Source organism: Primulina tabacum, chromosome 2 (assembly GCF_025594145.1).
Source record: "Primulina tabacum isolate GXHZ01 chromosome 2, ASM2559414v2, whole genome shotgun sequence".
Classification (NCBI taxonomy): domain Eukaryota; kingdom Viridiplantae; phylum Streptophyta; class Magnoliopsida; order Lamiales; family Gesneriaceae; genus Primulina; species Primulina tabacum.
The window spans coordinates 3,251,261-3,274,131 of NC_134551.1; the positions used below are offsets into that span (position 1 = coordinate 3,251,261).

At 34.2% G+C, this 22,871-nt stretch overlaps 1 protein-coding gene and 1 long non-coding RNA gene across 2 annotated transcripts; one reads left to right on the forward strand and one right to left on the reverse strand.

Moving 5' to 3' along the window:
* Positions 1–7,239: 7,239 nt before the first annotated feature.
* Positions 7,240–8,908, forward strand: LOC142525508 (pentatricopeptide repeat-containing protein At2g38420, mitochondrial). Its single transcript, XM_075629827.1, has one exon. The coding sequence runs from the start codon at positions 7,288–7,290 to the stop codon at positions 8,725–8,727; it is 1,440 nt and encodes a 479-aa protein (XP_075485942.1). The 5' UTR covers positions 7,240–7,287; the 3' UTR covers positions 8,728–8,908.
* Positions 8,909–16,530: 7,622 nt separating this feature from the next.
* Positions 16,531–17,413, reverse strand: LOC142537277 (uncharacterized). Its single transcript, XR_012818510.1, has 2 exons — positions 17,094–17,413; positions 16,531–16,780 (listed from the first exon to the last, which is right to left on the reverse strand). It is a non-coding gene; the product is annotated as an uncharacterized LOC142537277 (long non-coding RNA).
* Positions 17,414–22,871: the final 5,458 nt, after the last annotated feature.

A 22,871-nucleotide genomic window follows, 5' to 3' on the forward strand; every position in this document is an offset into this window, starting at 1 on the left:
AGAATTATAGAAAATACACATGGTCATCCACTGAAAGACCAGAAGATCTTTCAGAATAATAAGTTTCAATGTAAAGCATGTTCTCTTGGAAAACTTATTATAAGACCATCACCAGTCAAAATCCAAACTGAATCACCAATGTTTCCTGAACGTATTCAGGGTGATATTTGTGGACCAATCCATCCACCATGTGGACCATTCAGATACTTTATGGTATTGATTGATGCCTCCAGCAGATGGTCACATAATATGTTTATTATCAACTCGAAATGTTGCATTTGCAAGATTACTTGCTCAAATAATAAAATTGAGGAATCAATTTCCCGATTATACAATCAAGAAAATTAGACTTGATAATGCTGGTGAATTTACTTCCCAAACTTTCAATGATTATTGTATGTCTATGGGAATCATTGTTGAGCATCATGTTGCTCATGTACATACACAGAATGGATTGACTGAATCATTGATTAAACGTCTGCAAATGATTGCTAGACCAATGATTATGAAAACAAAGCTCCCTATTTCTATATGGGGACATGCAATTTTACACGCTGCTTCATTAATTCGCATCAGACTAAGTGCATATCATAAATACTCCCCATTGCAGCTTGCATTTGGTAAAGAACCAGACATTTCTCATCTGAGAATTTTTGGATGTATGGTGTATGTGTCTATTGCACCACCGCAACGAAAGAAAATGGGACCTCAAAGAAAGGTTGGAATTTATATCGGTTATGATAGTCCATCAATCATTAGATATCTTGAACCTCAGACAGGCGACGTGTTCACAGCACGTTTTGCTGATTGTCATTTTAATGAGGAAATCTTCTCAATGTTAGGGGGAGAACAGAAACATACCGAAAAAGAAATTACATGGTATGTATCATCATTGTTACATCTGGATCCAAGAACAAAACAATGTGAAAAAGATGTACAACAAATTGTACACTTGCAAAGAATAGCAAATCAAATACCAGATGCATTTGCAGACACAAAAGGGGTAACTAAATCATATATACATGCTGCAAATGCCCCTGCTCGAATTGAAATTCCAAAGAAACAAATGGAAGATACTCATGATGTCATTAAACGCCTGAAGCGTGGAAGGCCAGTCGGTTCCAAGGATAAAAATCCTCGAAAAAGAAAATTCATAGAGAAACACGATGATCACAAAATAAAGAATGATGTTCCTGAAGAAACACTTGATTATCACAAAATAGAGAATGGTGTTCCTGAAGAAACACATGATGATGAAAATGTTCTGTCAGAACCACAAACTGACGGGAATCATGAAATCTTTATCAATTATATTAATACTGGAAAAATATGGAACCGAAAAGATATAGAAGAAATTGATGATATATTTTCTTATAATGTGGCAATCGACATCATAAATGATAATGAAGATTATGAACCAAAATCTTTTGGTGAATGTAAAAATCGGCAGGATTGGATAAAATGGAAAGATGTCATCCAGGTTGAATTGGATTCGTTAATAAACGTAATTTTTTTGGACCTATAGTCCTTACACCTGAAGGTGTAAAACCTGTTGGATACAAATGAGTTTTTATTCGAAAGCGAAATGAGAAAAATGAAATAGTAAGATATAAAGCTCGACTTGTTGCACAAGGTTTTTCTCAAAGGCCTGGAATTGATTATGAAGAAACGTATTCTCCCGTGATGGATGGAATTACGTTTCTGTATTTGATTAGCTTGGCGGTATCTGAAAATTTAGAAATGCGTCTTATGGATGTTGTTACAGCTTACTTATATGGATCACTTGATAGTAATATATATATGAAAATCCCTGAAGGATTTAAGATGCCTGAAGCACAAAGTTCAAAACCCAGGGAATGTTATTCTGTGAAATTACAAAGATCATTATATGGGTTAAAGCAATCAGGTCGAATGTGGTATAATCGACTAAGTGATCACTTGATGAAAAAGGGATATGTAAATAATTCAATATGCCCTTGTGTTTTCATTAAGAAAACAACATCCGGATGCGTAATTATTGTTGTATATGTTGATGATTTAAACATCATTGGAACGAATAAAGAAATTCAAGAAGTTGTGTCATACTTGAAGGAAGAATTTGAAATTAAGGATCTTGGAAAAATCAAGTATTGTCTGGGTTTACAAATTGAACAAAAAGAATGTAGAATGTTTGTTCACCAGACAAATTATACAGAAAAGATCCTTAAACGTTTTAATATGGATAAAGCAAATCCTTTAAGTACTCCAATGGTTGTTAGATCATTAAACATAGAAAAGGATACATTCCGTCCATGTGAAGATGATGAAGATATTCTTGGTCCAGAAGTACCATATCTAAGTGTCATCGGTGCCCTTATGTACCTTACAAATTGTACAAGGCCTGATATATCTTTTACCGTGAATCTGTTGGCAAGATTTAGCACATATCCAACAAAGAGACACTGGAACGGAATTAAACATATATTCCGTTATCTACGAGGAACGACAGACTTGGGACTTTTGTATTCAAAAGATGCTAATCCAAGTATAATTGGTTATGCTGATGCTGGATACTTATCTGATCCACACAAGGCACGTTCCAAAACTGAATATGTATTTACTCGTGGAGGCACTGCAATATCTTGGCGTTCACAGAAACAAACGCTCGTAACAACTTCATCAAATCATGCCGAGATTATTGCACTACATGAAGCAAGTCGTGAATGTGTGTGGTTAAAATCAATGACCCAACATATTCAAATTTCATGCGGATTATCATCTGATGAGAAGCTTGTGATACTATATGAAGATAATGCTGCATGTGTTGCTCAAATGAAAGAAGGATACATAAAAAGCGACAGAACTAAACATATTCCTCCTAAGTTCTTCGCATTCACCAAGGAGCTTGAGAAGAATAGATGTATTGATGTTCGTCACATTCAATCAAGTGAAAACTCATCAGATCTCTTCACAAAGGCACTTCCTACGTCAATATTCAGAAAGCACATATATAATATTGGGATGCGCAATCTACGAAATTTGTGAAGAATTGTTCATGTCAACATCAGGGAGAGTTTACGTGACTGCACTATTTTTCCCTTACTATGGTTTTTATCCCAATGGGTTTTTCCAAGTAAGGTTTTTAACGAGGCAGTACAAAAACATGTAATGAAGACATCATCGTATCATGATCATCATCACAAGGGGGAGTATTGGAAAATAATATTTAAAATGTGTGTATTGAATATTTGAATGTTGAATATTTGAATGTTGAAAATAAGAGTTGTAAATATTGAAAATTAATGTGTGATGATGTAGGTAATGATGTATTTTATTTTTGGATTATTTGTAAAGATTTCCTATAAATAGATCTCTCATTTGTGAAGAAAATCACAATTGAGTAGAGAGAAAAATATTATAAAGTGTGTAGTTTGGTAAATTTTGAGAGTTTGAGATTTTTACTTTTTACCATAAATTTTTACTTTTTCACAACAATAGCCAATATCAGTGGTCCATTTTTCTTTTCTTTACCAATGTTACACATTTCATTTGAGATTTAAATTTCATTTCTCTGTCAATTGTCCCATTTATATATTTGATGAGAAAATATTAATTTAATATGATTATACATACATAACATAGAACTTTATTATATGTCAAATTATAGTTTATAATATAAACTATAATGTTAATTTGTGTAGGTGTCGCTTAAAATCATAAATATATATATATATATATATATATAATATATATATATATACATATATATACTTCTATACTATTGTATTAAGTTTGATACACTTAGAGTAACTAATTTTGGTGTCATGGTCTGTTTTAATAATTATATATATTAATAAAATATTAAAATTTAAATGCAAGTTATATGCAGTTCAGTGGATAGAGTCATTGTTTCTTGGGGTTAAGATTATAGGTTCAATTTTTATTGAGGTCATTTTTTTATTCTTTTATTTTTTAATTTATATATCAAAATTACAGTGTAATCCCTCATTATTTCTTATAATTATATTTTGATCCTCATTTAAATATAAATCAAATGTATTATAAAAAATGTTGCGTACATTGGTGTACTGGTATATATAATGGAACGATAAAAGGGGGAAAGTAGTACTAAATTTGGATAAGGCTAAAATTCTATCCGTTTCATTTTGTCACCTCATTACATTGTAAATTATTTGACTACAACATTTAAAAAAAAAAAAAACTAGAAAATGGAAAACAAATATGTCGATATCTTTTGCGTTGAACAAAGATAACTTCGTAACAAGCTTCACCATCATACCAAAAAAAAGTGAACTTTGATAATTTTTTTCACATTGAAATTGTCGTATAGGTAGGACCAAAATCATGACGTATGTTATTTTTTAAAACATGTCATAATTTTTGCTAAGTTTTATAATTTTATATCCGAACAGAATCAAGACATATGTCAAAAAATGATACATGTCATAATCTTGGTTCGTGCAGCTAGTGTTAATGATTTTGATATATTCATTCGACAAGGAATTCATTTGGCTTAAAAAAAAATTCCATTGATTTAGGCTAGAATTAAGTATTTTATTACAATGTATTGATATCCGATCCTAAATTTCAGGGTATCTATCCTATTTTCTTCTCTAAAGCACATCAAATTTTATTCCCGATAATGTCCCATTTTCACGATTACTAATATGCAAAAAATAATTTAATATGAAAATCGAGATTGGAGATTAAGTTGGATAACCATCAGAGTACTTAACTCGATTAGATCATGTGTCATATTCCACACGTTTTAATGGAAGTTGTTGTATTATATGTTGATGATCCAAATACTACGATTTCAGAATGGAAAAATAATCCAATATAACATTAAAATCCGAGAAACAAAGAGGTGGTTGAGACCTTAGTTTTGGCACATTAATGGTATGTCATTCTTTGACCATAGATTTAGCATGTGAAATTTGAATCATCAACGTTAGACTGCCTACTTTGATGGAACTATGAGGATGAAAGGAACCAGGTGTCTAATTAAATAAGAGATTATGCAATAAATATGTTAAATAATTTTTCATTTAATTTTTATGTGTAAATAAAATAATTCCAAAACACGAATATCCCCATCAATTAAATTGATCATCAATGAGATTTTCTTTAATTAAAATTTTATGTGGTCCAATTCATTGGAAGTCGTTCCGCAAATTTTATCTCTTTTAAGAATCTTAAGCTTAACCACTCATTCACGTATTGTTCATGATAACAATTAACCATATAATTTAAATATTTTAAATCATACAACTGCGATCTTCACCTCGTAAGGCCGATATTGTTGTGTATATTGTATGACCGAGTGTTTACCGCTTTACCAAAAGTTATAGCTGTTGCTAATGGTGCAACTCAAATCTTTTAAACCGCACAGCAGCTCAAGCATCACGGTTCGATCGCTCTACCAAGCAGAGACAATTATTGCACCCAACAATCTTCCTCCCAATAATTGCACTCCTTGCAATCAATGGGAATCGAACCCGTGACCTTGGCTCTGATACCAATTGTATGACCGAGTGCTTACCGCTTTACCAAAAGCTATAGATGGTGGTAACGATGCAACTCAAATCTTTTAAACCGCACAACAGCTTAAGCACTACGGTTCGATCGCTCTACCGAGCTGAGACAATTATTGCACCCAACAATCTCTCTCCCAATAATTGCACTCCTTGCAATCAATGGGAATCAAACCCGTGTCCTTGGCTCTGATACCAATTGTATGACCGAATGCTTACCGCTTTATCAAAAGCTATAGATGGTGGTAATGATGCAACTCAAATCTTTAAAACCCCACAACAGCTTAAGCACTACGGTTCGATCGCTCTACCGAGCTGAGACAATTATTGCACCCAACACATATATTAAATATTTTGATTTTTTTTTTTTTTTTACTTTGAATTAAGGGGTTACTATACATTCTAGAATGGTATATAGCCTAGGAGTGATGATCGTGTGCGCCACTAATATTATTGGATGAGTCAATATCCATATTTTGAGATGACTCCAAACTTGCAAAAGGCAAATAAAAGAAAGTGGAGATGAAAAAGTATACACATAATTATGGCCATTAATTATTATTGGCTTGAATTTAATTCAATTGGCCATTCATGGCCAATAAAAGCCGATACTATTTTTATTATTTTATTACTATTAAAAAGAGAATGCTATCGTGTTAAAATGATATTTAGTTATATTCTTTTATCTTTTTGAGGAAAAAAAATTAAACTCAATAGTACTTTTTCCTACATCTATAATTTAAGAATAGACCATTCATATTGATAGTGTGTTAATTTTTGAGGGATCTATTCTTTTTTGTCCATCTTTTTGGTAAAGTAATAATATGAAGTAGAAGAATACCATGGATCTTAGTTTATTTAAGAAGGGAAAAACTTGTGTGAGACGGTTTCACGAGTCGTATTACTTTTTATTGTGAATATCGATATGGTTGATCCGTCTCATAGATAAAGATTCGTGAGAAACTTTTGTGAATTGTTGCGTGATATGGGGACGTTGGAAAAAACTTATCTTTTTATTTTCCGAGTTTACAAGTTAATTTTTGTGTATAATTTGAACATAATATTTTCAAATAAAATTTTGATAAAATTCGGATTTCATATATTAGACGACCTAAAATTAAAACCCAAAAATTAAAAACAGATCTTCAAAAAAAGAAAAATTGAAAAATGAAAAACTATCCGGGTCAACAAGTTGGGCTTCGAAAAGGTTTAATATTTTTAAAAACAGTTTTGTCTTTTTCAATTTTCACAAGAGACCCGACCAGATGTACTAGCCCAATATCTTTTTATACCAAAAAATTATGTCCATATTAAAATTAAAAATGTTAAAGATGATTTTACCAGATTTTTGACAATTAGTTAAGTAGGATAAATTTTGTTTAGTTTTAAAAAATAATACTATTATTTCGTGGTTACAACATATGCATCTAATTGTGCATCCTTTTATTATCTCGTCGTAACAACGGTAAAAAACAAAATGTCGATTTTAGTCAGGTGTGTATCGAATGATGGTATTTTTAATAATGTTTTTTATTGAATAAATTATATTTTAATGATCAATTTATTTTATTTTTTGAAAAATATATATTCATTATTATAATTATTTTTTAAACATAGGTAATAAGAATTTTTTTAAATGATTTAACTTATAAAATTTTAAAAATGATATTAATTATATAATAATTATGACTTTTAGCATTCATGGTATTACCATTCACCGAACATTCGATGTGCTATTTTGTCAGCGTAGCAAATGTGGAGGGATGCTGCGCAATGCAGGCGAGTCTCTATGTTCTTCATATCAACATCATCGTTTTCATCTTCTTCGAGCAAGCCTCCGTCTGTGCACAACTACTATTTGAGGAAGAGAAGAAAATGTCCTCTCCAACCATTCAAACAACAGTGGCTCCAAAGTTTTTCGCATCAATTAGCCATGCGGTCCTTCAAAGAATCTATCAAAAATGGTGAAACCCGTATTCTTTTTTCCCTCGTTCAGTCCTTCTCTACGTACCAAATTGAACCTTCTCCCAAAGCTTACCGATTTCTGTTCAAGTTCTTGACTCAAAAGCACCGCTTGTTTGGTGACCAAATCCCACAAATTCTTGATCACATTGAGAAAGTTGCTAGCTTTGAAACACCCGAATGCGTAATTATTGATTTGATCGAGTTTTATGGTGAGAATAATATGTTGACTGAGGCTGTGGAGCTTTTCTTTAGGATACCGAGATTTAGATGTGAACCTTCCGTGGAGGCGTTGAATGCTCTGCTATCGGTTATTTGTAGGGAAAAAAGGGGACTTGATTTTGTCCCTCAAATCTTGTTAAAGACTCGGGCTATGAATATTAGAATTGAGGAATCCACTTATAGGATTCTGATAAAAGTCCTTTGCAAAATAGGGAGGGTTAGTCAGGCTCTCGAGCTGTCGAAATATATGGTGGAGTACGGATTTATTGCAGATAAAAAAATTTGTTCTTTGATGCTTGCAACAATGTGTAAGCAAATGGATAATGACATTTGTGAAGTTTCGGGGTTTTTGGAGGATTTGAAAATGTTAGGGTTTGAACTAAGAACGGTTGATTTTTCTAATTTGATTAGGTTTTTGGTGAGAAGGGGTAAGGGTATTGATGCTTTGGGAGTGTTGAAACAGATGAAAACGAACAGAATCCGTCCTGATATCATGTGTTACAACTTGATACTCTATGGATTGATCGTTGAAAGGGACTTCTTGAGGGCGGATAAAGTGTTTGATGAATTGCTTCTAAAAGAGTTGATACCTGATATCCATACTTACAATCTGTTCATCAATTGTTTATGTATGCAAAATAAGATAGAGGATGGAATTAAAATGTTGGGTTCAATGGGGGAGTTGGGATGTGCACCTAAGTTGAGTACATATACTACAGTCTTGAAGGCATTATGCGAAACCGGGGAGCTGGACAGAGTGAGGGAGATGATGAAAGGAATGAGAAAGAATGGGATCAATCTTGATTCAGAATCTTACGAGATTATGATCCACAGTTTGATTAGAAACGGTGATATTAATGAAGCTTGTTGTTTGTTAAATGAAATGTTGGATGATAACTATGTTCTTCCACCAGCTTCATTGGATAGAATTATATGTCGGTTGATCAAAATGGGATTGTTTTTTAATGCCACAGAACTTCTAAATGCAGTTGGTTTTAAGGGATGTTGATCCTAGAATCCCTGGCATTAGTGATACGGATTTTGGCTGGAAAATTTGTGGTATCTCGGAATCAAAGTTCATATCCGAAAGTTCCCCTTACGCATTTCTTAAATTTTGGAGCTGAAATGCGGATTGCCAGTCGTTAAGTGTAACTAAAAGAATAATGTATTGGAAACCTTTCAAATGCTAACATGTATATTTTTGTTGATTCCTTCTTACAATGACGTTATCCGTTCGTAGAAGATATACTTGTCTCCAAGATGTGATAATATCCTTTTCTGTTTTATTGGCAATTTGACTTTTGGCGGTGGTTTGAACCTTAAGAATGCCGTGGCAGAAGAATCTGAACATACGCAATGTGGCAAATTGCCAATTATCTGTCTTTGCCCTTCTTTGTTCGAAATTTTTTCACAAATCGGCTCGGTTATCGGTTTGTTGTTGTTGATGATTCCTTTTAACTCTGGAATTACACGTCTTCCGTGCTTTAGCTTGATGATATGCCATCCTGATTGCTTAAGAATTATTTGTTTGGAAAAACAAAAATCAGGGGTCCCTTCGAGTAAAAAATACATCATCTTGATTACCACAGAACAAACCTTGCTTAAAATAATTGTTTTCGGGTACCCATCTTCGACTTTGCTAGCAACTTAACCCAGCAGATAAGTTTACTTTGGATTATCCAAGCACTGCATGTTTGAGTTGCCACCAGACAAGATTTGACAGAATATGAAATAAAATTTCTTATCATAATTAATAATTTGAATCAGTCACACTCACAGTTCCGATATGTTTCTCGGGTATAAATTATTTTGGCTATTCTTTTCCAAGAGCCTCATCCACATTAAGGGATAGAAATTTACACGTTTGACTCTTTGAACGTCTATCATCCCAATTTCTGCTAAAAAAATTCTGGATGGACCGGTTTTTCTTTCAGTTCATTATATCTAGAGGCGACGTGTCACGACGCATACTTTGTTAAGGTTAAAACAGTAGAATTCCTTTATCGAAACTGATGATCAACTACAGCAGAATTAGCTGTCAAGGGGTAGTGCGTGGAGGAAGGGTAGCAGAAAGGTACTAATCCTAACATTGGTGCTAGCAGGACGTCGAGGAGATCTGATTTCCAAAATGGATAAACGGCAACTTTCTATTTGTCGATATATAATACATGCAAAATTGTGTGACCAATATTACAAATGAAATTGATCGTATAGAAAGTATAGGTCCAAAAGAAAACAATATTGAGAAAAGAAGGGGTCCCGTGAGTCGAAAACAACCAGTTTAGTTTCTATCAGAACGACTAACCGTTTCGAGTTCCCTGTGTGGCTCACACTAATGAAGTCGAGGTTATGGACAAGAGACAGTGACAAGCTCAATTAAAATATCGGAAATCAAACTCTTACATGAGTATAACACATGCCAAGGAATTCAAGTTTGGGTGATTCTCAGACAGACAAGGTGTCAAAATTTTGGGACATTTAGCATGATCACCTGTCTCAATAGTTACCAAACATTTCCCAGAACTTTTTGTCTTTCTTGTGGTTGTTGGATTATGTGTATATATATTTATATATATTGGGTTGTGTGTTAATGAGTTTTCTGTGTGAATGAAAATCAAGGGATGATGAGTTTATCCCTCATCGGAAAATATGTCGGCAAAGTCAAAGAAAGTGACCATATTAATTAGTGGGTGAGGGACAACACGTTTTGACATTTGAATGACAGACTTTGAAAAATGAATTCAGACGGAAATATGAATACGCGTTTTTAACGCGTATTCACACGGACAAGGGACTCTATAAATAGAGCTCCCCCTTCATTCTGAAATCATCCCTTCTTCGAAATTTCTCTCATCTTATAAGCATTTGAGTGCTTAGTTCTATAATATTTGTGAGATGTTTTGTTCTCCTGTATTAAGAGAGTGTGTGTTCTCTTTGAAAACACAGTGAGTGAATTGTACACCACAAATATTATAGTGGAATTCTTTTCATCTTGCCTGTGATTTTTACCATAATAATTTTTAGGGGTTTTTCACGTAAATCTCGATGTCCAGTTTATTCTTTATTTTCGGGTTTTATTATCTCAAATTCCGCATGTGGTACCAACAAGTGGTATCAGAGCCTTGGTTTAAAATTTCTTAAATTAGTATGCTATGTGGTTGCAGCCTAGACTGATCTTCCACATCAGAAAATATTTTTTGAGATTTTTTATTTAAGGCGGGATTATTTTGTCCAGTCTACTAAAATTGTTGCAGACATAATGGCGGGAAGGTACAAAGTAGCAAAGTTCAATGAAAGCAATTTTATGTTATGGAAAATAAAGATACAAGCAGTTTTAAGAAAGGAGAATTGCTTGGCGGCTATTGGAGATAGACCGATGGAGATTACAGATGATGGAATGTGGAATGAGATGAATGATAATGCTATTGCCAATTTACACTTGGCTATAGCAGACGAAGTTTTGTCAAGTATCTCTGAGATAAAAACAGCCAAAGTTATCTGGGATACTCTGACAAAGATGTACGAGGTCAAGTAGCTACACAACATGATTTTCCTAAAGATAAGGCTTTATACTCTTCGGATGGCGAATCATCATCGATAATCGACCATATCAACACACTAAATACTCTATTTGCCCAACTCACTTCCATGAGACATAAAATAGGGAAAAATGAACGTGCGGAGCTTCTACTTCAAAGTCTACCAGATTCATATGATCAACTTATCATCAACATAACCAACAATATTCTTATGGGCTTTCTAAGATTCGACGATGTCTTAACTGCAGTTCTCGGAGAAGAAAGCCGGCGCAAGAATAAGGAAGATAGATTAGTAACATCGAAGCAAGCAGAGGCTTTGCCGATGATAAGAAGAAGGTTTATGGACCGTGACTCCAGTGGGAGCCAAAGGCGAGGTAGATCAAAGTCGAGAAGTAAGAAGAAAAATATTTACTGCTTTAAATGTGACGGTAAATGGCACTTCAAGAAAGGGATGTACGAGTATCGATAAAAGCTCTCAAGGAAATGTGGCCAGTACTTCAGGCAGTGATGAAATATTATTCAGCGAAGCAGCAACTGTTGCAGAAGACAGGCAAAAATTTTGTGACACATGGATTATGGATTCAGGAGCGACGTGGCATATGACATCTCGGAGAGAATGGTATGATCATTATGAACCAGTCTCAGGAGGATCTGTATTCATGAGAAATGATCATGCCTTGAAAATCGCTGGGGTCGGTACTATCAAAATTAAAATGTTTGATGACAACATTTGCACCATACAGGAAGTACGACATGTCTAAGGACTGACAATGGAGGAGAATATACCAGTGATGAATTTGATGCATATTGTCAACATGAGGGCATCAAGAGACAATTCACGACGGCTTACACACCTCAACAGAATGGAGTGGCGGAGCGGATGAACAGGACCTTGTTGGACAGAACAAGAGCTATGTTGAGGACTGCAGGTCTAAAAAAGTCATTTTGGGCAGAAGCAGTCAAAACCGCTTGTTATATTATCAATCGTTCTCTTTCAGTGGCGATTGATCTGAAGACTCCGATGGAGATGTGGACCGGGAACCCGACAGATTATTCTCATTTGCATACATTTAGAAGTCATGTGTACGTTCTGTACAATGAGCAAGAAAGATCAAAGTTGGATTCGAAATCCAGAAAATGTATCTTCTTGGGTTATGCTGATGTAGTAAAGGGGTTTCGCTTGTGGGATCCTACTGTTCACAAGCTTGTCATCAGTAGAGATGTTATCTTCGAGGAAGATAAAGTAAAGGGAGACAAAGGCCACACCGAATTCAGAAACTATTATTTTTCAGGTGGAAAATAAGACGGACGAATGTCAAGTTTCTTGTGAAGCAATACCAGAGCACGAAGAACAAGAGCATGTTGAGTCTGAGGTTTTCAATGTGAGGCAGTTAACTCGAGACAGAAGACCACCAAGTTGGCTTTCAGATTATGTCACTGAAAGCAACATTCCATATTGTCTATTATCAGAGGATGGTGAGCCATCGAGTTTCCACGAGACTACTCAAAGCTCGGATGTATCCTTGTGGATGATAGTAATGCAAGAAGAATTGGAGGCATTGTACAAGCATAAAACTTGGGATCTTGTTACACTACCACGAGGGAGGAAAGCCATTCGAAACAGATGGGTCTATAAGATCAAGCGTGATGGCAATAACCAATTGGAGCGGTATCGTGCCAGATTGGTGGTAAAAGGGTATGCTCAGAAAGAAGGCATTGACTTCAATGAGATATTTTCTCATGTGGTTCGGCTTACAACAGTCAGAGTGGTGCTGGCATTGTGTGCAGTGTTTAACCTACATCTAGAACAGCTAGATGTAAAAACAGCATTTTTTCATGGAGATCTTGAAGAAGAAATCTATATGCTTCAGCCAGAAGGTTTTGCGAAAAAAGGCAAAGAGAACTTGATTTGCAGGTTGAACAAATCTCTGTACGGTCTCAAACAGGCGCCGAGGTATTGGTACAAGAGATTTGATTCCTATATCACGATCCTTGGATACAACAGACTGAGTGCAGACCCTTGTACGTATTTCAAGAGGTCTAGTGATGATTATATCACTTTGTTGTTGTATGTGGACGACATGTTGGTAGCAGGCCCCAACAAAGATCAGGTCTAAGGATTGAAGGCACAATTGACTAGGGAATTTGATATGTAGGACTTGGGACCAGCAAACAAGATTCTAATGCAAGTTCACCGAGACAGAAGTAACAGAAAGATTTGGCTTTCCCAGAAAAATTATTTGAAGAAAGTCTTGCAACGCTTCAACATGCAAGATAGTAAGCCAATATCGACCCCTCTTCCTGTTAACTTCAAGCTATCCTCCGAGATGTGTCCTAGCAGTGAAAAAGAGAGGATGGAGATGTCTCGAGTACCATATGCATCAACAGTGGGAAGTTTGATGTTCGCTATGATCTGTACAAGACCAGACATTGCTCAAGCAGTGGGAGCAGTTAGTCGGTATATGGCGAATCCTGGACGAGAGCATTGGAGCACTGTTAAGAGGATCCTTAGATATATTAAGGGTACCTCGAAGTGCTGCATTATGTTATGAAGGATCGGATTTTACACTCAGGGGCTTTGTCGATTCAGATTATGCAGGTGATCCTGATAAGAGGAAATCTATTACTTGGTTATGTGTTTACACTTGCAAGGGGAGCAGTAAGCTGGGTTTCAAAACTGCAGACAGTTGTGGCGTTATCTACAACAGAAGCAGAATATATGGCAACTACTCAAGCTTGCAAGGAGGCAATATGGATTAAAAGGTTATTGGAGGAGATCGGGCACAAACAAGAGAATGTTCCTTTGTTTTGTGATAGTCAGAGTGCCTTGCATATCGCAAGGAATCCATCCTTTCATTCCAGGACGAAACACATTGGAGTCCAATTTCACTTTGTACGGGAAGTAGTAGAAGAAGGAAGTGTGGATATGCAGAAGATCCATACAAATGATAACATAGCTGATTTTTTTACCAAGCTAGTGAACACTGAAAAGTTTGAGTGGTGTAGATCCTCAAGTGGCCTAGCAGAAACGTAAGCAGCAGGGAATGACAAGATTGAAAGGATGTGTGGAGATGTATTTGATTATCAATCAAATCTCCAAGTGGGAGAAATGTCGGCAAAGTCAAAGAAAGTGGCCATATTAATTAGTGGTTGAGGGACAACACGTTTTTGGCATTTGAATGGCAGACTTTGAAAAATGAATTCAGACGAAAATATGAATACATGTTTTTAACGCATATTCACACGGACAAGGGGCTCTATAAATAGAGCTCCCCCCTTCATTCTGAAATCATCCCTTCTTCGAATTTTCTCTTATCTTATAAGCATTTGAGTGCTTAGTTCTATAATATTTGTGATGTGTTTTGTTCTCCTGTATTAAGAGAGTTTGTGTTCTATTTGGAAACACAGTGAGTGAGTTGTACACCACAAAATATTATAGTGGAATTCTTTTCATCTTGCCCGTGGTTTTTACCCTAATAATTTTTAGGGGTTTTCCACGTAAATCTCGGTGTCCAGTTTATTCTTTATTTTCGGGTTTTGTTATCTCAAATTCTGCACGTGGGACCAACAAAATAAAGTGATATAGATGAGCTTATCTTCTGTTACACTTCATGGAAGTGTAAAAAGGATTGGTCAAGAGGTTCTTTTACGTATGCTAGCGCAGAGTGCAATTCATGGGCCCGATTTAAACTGAAAAAGGCTAGACTTATGTGTGAGCGTACGAGCGCGACTTGGGTGTGTCGAATGTCGGACTGATTAAGGCAAAATTCATCTAGCGCTAGTCTATGCCACCTTTTGCTATCAGCATATATAAATAGGGGATGTGCCAAGGCCAGAAAACACACAGAAAAATCCACTTGCTCCCATGTTCATGCACTCTGCTCCTGCATTTTCCACTGCAACATCACTACGCATCTACCTGTTGTATCATAGGAAACAGATGTTCTGTTGAAACCTCGAAACACATACCGGAGAAATTAAAACGAATCTATTTTAAAGAAACTGTACTTGCTACTGGCCTTGGTTTTGTTTTGTTTTGTTTTTCCTTATACGATGTTAATATTGTAAACAACACACTTATTTCGAGTTTATTTCTATGATTTTGTTATTAGCTTTTTCGCTAACAATGGTCCCATGGTGATAAACATTTAAAAGTTTACAAAATTTCATTTTTCCCAGTGGAAGACGCCAGGGACTCGCGTGAAAATGCCAACAGTGGAAAGGGATAAAAGTTAAAACCTAAGAAATGGTGCCTGTGAATGAGTGCCAGCAGGCTCAATACGGGCAAACCCGTTCGTCAGTCGTGCATCAGCAGGATACTAGGTCAGTCGCATATGCACAAGTGAATGGACCTCCACTTTCGAGCACTTTCGAGCACAGCAAATATTGGAATGTTTCAACTGTCAACTGAGCTTTTTTTGGAAATTTTTTTTAAAAATATTTCCTAGATTCAAAACTTCCGTAAGATTGTGGTTTTATCATTACTTAAGTGTAGCATGATCATTGAAACTAAAAACTAATGAAACAAACATAGGGGTGTGCATGAGTCGATTCGCTCGGTTTTGATGACAACGAACAAATTTTTTAAGCTAACTGATTCACGAACCAAAACCAAAACCAAATCGAACTAAAGTATGGTGGTTTTTTGTACAATTTATGTTTTTATCTTTCTTTCAAATAATTTTCTTTATTTTTAACCGAAAATTACGCCTTATTACACCACTGAACAAATCTAAATTGCATGACTAAGAATGCATAACATGTAAGTGACATGAATGCATGAATATTAATTTTCATGTTTGCTATTCATTTTTTTCAAAAAAACATTCCCATCTTTTGTGGCTTAACATCCGGTGGGAGATGAGACTGCAAAGCACTAATTATAGGCACCAATATATTCTATGCATGCCGGACCCCTTTTTAAAGCTCCTCCAAATATTTGATTCATTCATATTATATATGTATATATTTGGTTCATTCTAATTCTAATATCCACCATTCACTAATGGCCAAAATAATAGTTAATATTCATTTACAAGCTGTTTGCATAAGCATCCAGATATATAATATAATGCAGAATTATAAAATACAAAGAAGCTTAATTATTTTATCACCGACAATCTATATTTTCTTAGATATTCAATGAGATTAAGACAGACCAAAACTCCAAACCAATGGCAATAAATGGAGATGGAGGCAGGCCCCAATGTCATAGTCCTATCCATCTACTTAGAAAAATAATTTAACACTGATAATTAAAAAAAAATTAAAAAAAATTTCAAGTATAATAACTAAGCAGATTTTTACATGCAGTATTAAAAAATTAATTAATCACAAGAAGTAGTTCCTGCATTAAATTAAGGCCGGATTAGTTAATTAAATAAAGTGCAGATATCCAGGAGAGATTACAAGAATTAATGATCATGCGTATGGAACAGTGTACTTTGTCAATTATTTGAAGACAAATTAAATACCTCCATTGTGTGGCCGAATTAAAGTTGAAATGCACTGTACTAGATCTGCCTGGATATAATAATACCCTTTAGTTTCAGCTTCAAATATGAAAATATTACACATCGCTACATTCATATTTATCTTCATTTTTGGCAATCAGTTTCATCATTAAAAAGATCGAATCCTGGTTAATCATTCGGGTTTAAACGCCACAACGAATTATAGGACGACCTTGGATGTCGTTCTCGTTTTATAATTTGAAAAGGTTTCTGGCAAATTATTGAAAAATTTTCTAGAATATGACACAGAGCAAGATTATATTGCCCATGACTGGTATATCTAACCACCTGAAACCTTGCCATTTTCAATGATGCTAATTTACCTGGAAATGGTACTTGAGAAATTGTATCCGCCGCAACATTTCTGGTTCCGGCAAAGCGAAAACGGGTTATTTTCGGTTTCGTGGAGTTGTAAGATTGAGTGGTCATGGTGGGGAAAAAGGGCACATGAAGAACTAACTCCATTGAATGAATCTAAATGAGTAAGTAATGCACGTGCCCTGCTTCTCCATCGTGCTCAACTCACCTTCTCGAGCTGGAGACATCTTGTTTATGCTTAATCTGCACACGTACAAGGGATTCCAGCCAAGATTTTGATCAGTTTTTGGGCTTCTTTTTCTATGTTTTTGGAGCTGAGTGTTGATGTTATGGCTGGAAAATACGAGTAGTCCACCTTCTCTTCTCCATTATTTATAATGACAAGATTGGCACACGATAATATTCTACACAATGGTCAATCAGTCAATTTTATTAAAGATTTAAGCATATACTTAACATATAAGATATTTTCTACAAAAAATTCAAATGATCAAAAACAGTAGCATAAAGTGAAAGCTAAGTCAAGACTGATTTATGATTAATTAGTATTTTCTTGCAAGAATCACAAGAACTACTAGCTGTAGGAAAAGGCAGCGGAAACCTCGAGAGTGCAGACGAGAAATTGAAAAGTATAAAGTTAAAACGAGGATTAACATTGCTGACCATACAAAGTTTTCCATAACAAAACATTGGACCACTCACAGACGCTATACAAATGATGTTACACCGCAATCAATTTTCCAACGTCTATTTAGCATATATTTAGCATATATATATATATATATATGTATATATACATACATGCAGGTAAAATTTCAACCAACGGGTCGATAGGGATAAAGAACTTCTCTATTTAATTCTCGGAAAGATAGTAAATTTACTCTTGTAAATTACCCTATATCGAATTTTGATGCTGGGCGAGGTATTGACATGACGTTGGGTCTATCAGTAAGAGTTATGTTAACAATATTTAGTTGTGCTAATATTCTAACGAAAAAATGACAAAAAAGTGTAAAAAAGTCGAAGTTACTTGCACGATCAGGTTTGTTTTTTCCTTTTCTAAACCATCTAATTAATGATTAAATTTTGTAGCAAAATTAGATCGTGTGATCTTGTATGATCACAAGGTCGTAATCAGAATCGAGAAATGATCCCTATTGTGGCGACAGACTTGGCCGGGTTTCATTGTTTGGGAATCTTGACGGCTTGATGATGGACCATAGTTGGTATTGGGGAGTCATGATGAAACAAAAATTTGAGGTTGGATGGCAAGTCTTGATCTGAGAAAGACAGTACTGGTTGTTGTGGCGTAGAGAATATCCCTATCTTCGGAGGGTTAGCACACGCTAGGGTCGTAAACGAATCGACCTCACTCGTGAGTTTTTCAGTTCGGATTGATAAATATTTTATAACTTATTGAATTCGAACCAAACTCGAATATGTTCGAATTTTTTTACGAACCGAACTAGAGCCAAAATTATTTTGTTCGATATTCGTGAGCCTGAATATTTTATTAATATTATATAATTATATATTAAAATTTTTATATATATTTTGAGCTTGACATACGTTTCGAGCTTTCGAATAATCTTAATATCGGAGACTTCATTTCGAGTTGAAATCCAAAAAATTTAAACTTTTCGAATCGAGCTTGAACTCAAACATACTTAATTTCAGTCAAAATCAAACCTTAAGTTTTTTTATAATATTCGACTTAATTTGATTCGTTTATCCCCTTATCATACAATATTATTTTTGGGTATATTATGAATGGACACATAACAAGATCTCCCAAAATTTGAAATTAAGGTTGCTGTCTGAAGCCTAATTGCTACAACAAAATAGATCTTCTAAAATATTTGTCTTTGTTTGTGTTAGATTGAATAAAAAAATAAAATTGTTTTAATTATTTAGTAGTCATAGATGCTTCTCACGTCTCTGTTTAATACGGGCGGGGTCTCCTGAAATATGTGGGGAAGAAGCAGATCTTGACTCCCAACCCTTTTTGGATCAGAGATCATCATTATTACTGAAATTGGGGTACATCACTGCAAAATCCCCCCTAAATTCTTAAATATTTAATACTTCATTTAAAAAAAATTGAGAAGTTTAAAATCCTCTTGTTTTCAAAATCATTTCAAACAAATAAAAATAAAAATAAAAATAAAAAAAAATTGCCACCCACGAGTTAATTTTTATTTATTTATTTATAATATGCATAATTTTCCATCTATGGTTTCCATGCTTCCACCTATCAATTAGTTAATTCGATGTTATCCTTAGTGCAATTGTCACAATTTCTAATGCACTTATATTTAGAATCCATAGGTTGACTTTAATCAGCATCAAAATTAAGTGTCATTATATGGAGGACCACGGATTCTTGCTTATTTTCAACTTTCACATGGGATTTTTTTAGCAAGTTTCGGATTCGTAATTGAAAACCCAGAAAGAATTAATCCAAATCTTTCGATTAATTGAACTTTAATTTAGTATAAGTTACACAATTTCACCAGAATTTTTTAATATATGGTTTTTACTATAATTTTTATAATATTATATAAGGTTGGAATATAAAAATTCGGTGGTGGGTTTTTGCATAAACTGTAGAAATACCTTTTTTATGCTCTTGAATAATTAGGTCTCACTTTTCACTTCACCAAAATCACTCAATATCTTAATATTGTGAATGCCCACTTACGTACGAATAGCATTGACATAATTAACTATATCTTAATTTCAGTCAATAATCTTGATCATAGTATTGACGAGGTCCCAAATATATAAGAAACTGAAACCGAGTTTAATTTATAATTCGCTTTTTCTCCTCTCTGGTTTAAATACCATTTGAATAACCCGATCGACAACATTTTGAAAAAGTTTGAGGCGAGGTTTCGAGTTCGTGATTCAATTTTGCACGGGAAAAGAAAATACAAATATATTCAATCAAATTAAAACATAAATATTTAACATATAAGAAAAATATCTTTTGCAGTACTACTTTTAAAAAGAATTAATATAATTAATGATTTAATTACATAACAGAAATATGTAACTTTAAGGTAGTTGACATCACGTGATTGTTAATTTTAAGAACAAGACCGACGCAATTAGTGATTCATGAGGTGTTACCAACGCGTATTAAGGAATAAAGTAGAGTATTAATCAGACAAGCATAGATTCAAATTACGTCGCAGAATAATGGCAAACATGGCCCCAATTAGTTACAAGAAAGATTGAATAAATTAAAGAAGACAAATATTAGTGGGGCGATTATTAATTGATGGGATGTAAGTAAAAAAAATAAGGATCTTATTTCAAAGATTTGGTCAAACTTTACGAGTTGACGTGATATCAAACGATTCTAATGATTCAACTCAAATATTTTAAATCGTATGTACAATAATTCAAATATAACATTTCGATTGCACGTTGATAAGAAAAAAAGCTATTATTAATGCATGGCCAACACCATACATTTTGTATTTAGTTAGACCTTTATATTTGTGAATAGAAAATGGTAAAAATCTATTGAGAAAAACAATGTGCTAGAAACCCGGTTGCGGTTTTAAAAGCATATTCAAATATTATTTTGGGTGAAACGTACAACCCACTTTTCATCTTGAAAGTGTGGAGAGAAACACTTCAAATAAGTTTTTTTTTTTTTTTTTTTGAAGCTACTTAAAAAGACTATATATTTCAATGATATACTTACAAACACATTTTTTCCTTATTATTTTGGGGGGAAAAAAACAAAATTAATCGGCTTAAATTAGGTTTTAATGCAATAGTTGTAAGTTTATTCATAACTTGGCCTTTTTGCATTAATCATTTATGTCAAATGTCACTTCAATAGAGTGAAAAAAGAGTTTGATTTACATCATGAAAATTATTTATTTTAATTTTCAAATTATTGTTTTATTCTTTTAACATCCTAATTACTCAAATATACATCACCAATCATTAATCTAATAAAAGTGAAAGATTCTTTCTTCTCTTAATTAATAATCAAAATCCGTGAGGAAAAAAAAGGGTTTAAAATGTAAGTATTAATAGAGGTGTTATAACCAATTACATCCATAATACATATAAACTTAATTTTAATAGGGCGAATAAATGTGCTTAATTAAGTCCTTATGGTTGATTACATCCTACATGTTAGGGGCACCACCCCATGATAGAATCAAAGGCCCAAATTTAACCACACATACATGGGGTTCACTTAATTTTTTTAAAATCACATATGTGTGTGAATCTTGTCCATCCAAACCATGTGGGGGCAGTGCCCCCACATGTAGCATCGAAGCTACCAAGTTCTTATATCGGTAAACTAAACGAGCTGTCATAAAAAAAAAAAGACACTATGCATTATTGGAGAATCATAAAAGATTTTACATCTATATTTGTATGAGACATGTGTAGGATCGAGTGATCACCGCTTTACCAAAAGCTATAGCTGGTGGTAATGGTGCAGCTCAAATCTTTTAAACCGCAAAGCAGCTCAAACACCATGGTTCGATCGCTCTACCAAGCAGAGACAATTATTGCACCCAACAATCTCCCTCCCAATAACTGCACTCCTTGCAATCAATGGGAATCGAACACATGACCTTGGCTCTGATACCAATTGTAGGATCGAGTGCTTACCGCTTTACCAAAATATATAGCTCGTGGTAATGGTGCAACTTAAATTTTTTAAACCGCGCAGCAGCTCAAGCACCATAGTTCGATCGCTCTACCAAGCAGGGACAATTATTGCACCCAACAAATCATTTTACTTTAATAATATACATTTTAGAAAAGCCCTATATATGTATACTGATGGTGTAAAGAATAAGGTTAGTCGAAATGAGTGTATCAGGGTGATAAGTCAATCAATTCGAGTGGGCATATGAACCTTTCGTGCTTCAACAAGAAAACTATGGGGTTGTTATATGTGTCATAAACAACGTTAGATGTATCGAGACATATCCGACGAAAACTCTCACACGCTCAAGTTAGCATATAATATAATCAAAAAACTGGAGAACTTTTAGAGTAAAAAAAATGAGACTATACCTTGAAATTAAATGAAATGATATCATTATTTATGTGTGTGTGTGTGTGTGATAATATGCATTAAAGTTCACTATTTAAAGCAAATGTTAATTGAGATGTGTAGTGGGAAAACTCTTTTTGCGCTGTATTCCACTTTTGCTGATAAATAAAATCGTCACGGTGATCCAATAATATCACAATAATATATGTTTTCTACCTTACTATTTTTGTTTTTCACACTCTGTTGTAAAAAATATTGAATAATTGCACCATGCTTCAGTACTGATGATTAAATTCTCGTTAATATCAAGAAAGTGGCTTTCATCAATAATGCTAACGATCTTTTCAATAACTTAAACCGATATCTCCAATTTCGTATTCCACCAAATCCCATGTTTTCATGATTTTTTTGTTATTATGATGACAAGGGGTATTTATAGTAAAATTTAAAATACATTTGAATATGAGATTTTTCCAAGAGTACGTCTCTTGTGATACGGTCTCACGAATCTTTATCTGTGACGAGTCAACCCTACCGATATTCACAATAAAAAGTAATACTCTTAGCATAAAAAGTAATACTTTTTCATGGATGACCCAAATAAGAGATCCGTTTTACAAAATACGACCCGTGATATCGTCTCACACAAATTTTTGTCTTTTTTCAATTAGTGAGATTTTTTTTTTATTTTTTATTTTTAAGAAAGTTGTGAGAATCTTAATATAGTGTACTTACCATTTCACAT

Excerpts from the sequence above, each read along its gene's own strand:
- LOC142525508 (XM_075629827.1), top strand. The coding sequence starts at position 7,288 with ATGTGGAGGGATGCTGCGCAATGCAGGCGAGTCTCTATGTTCTTCATA.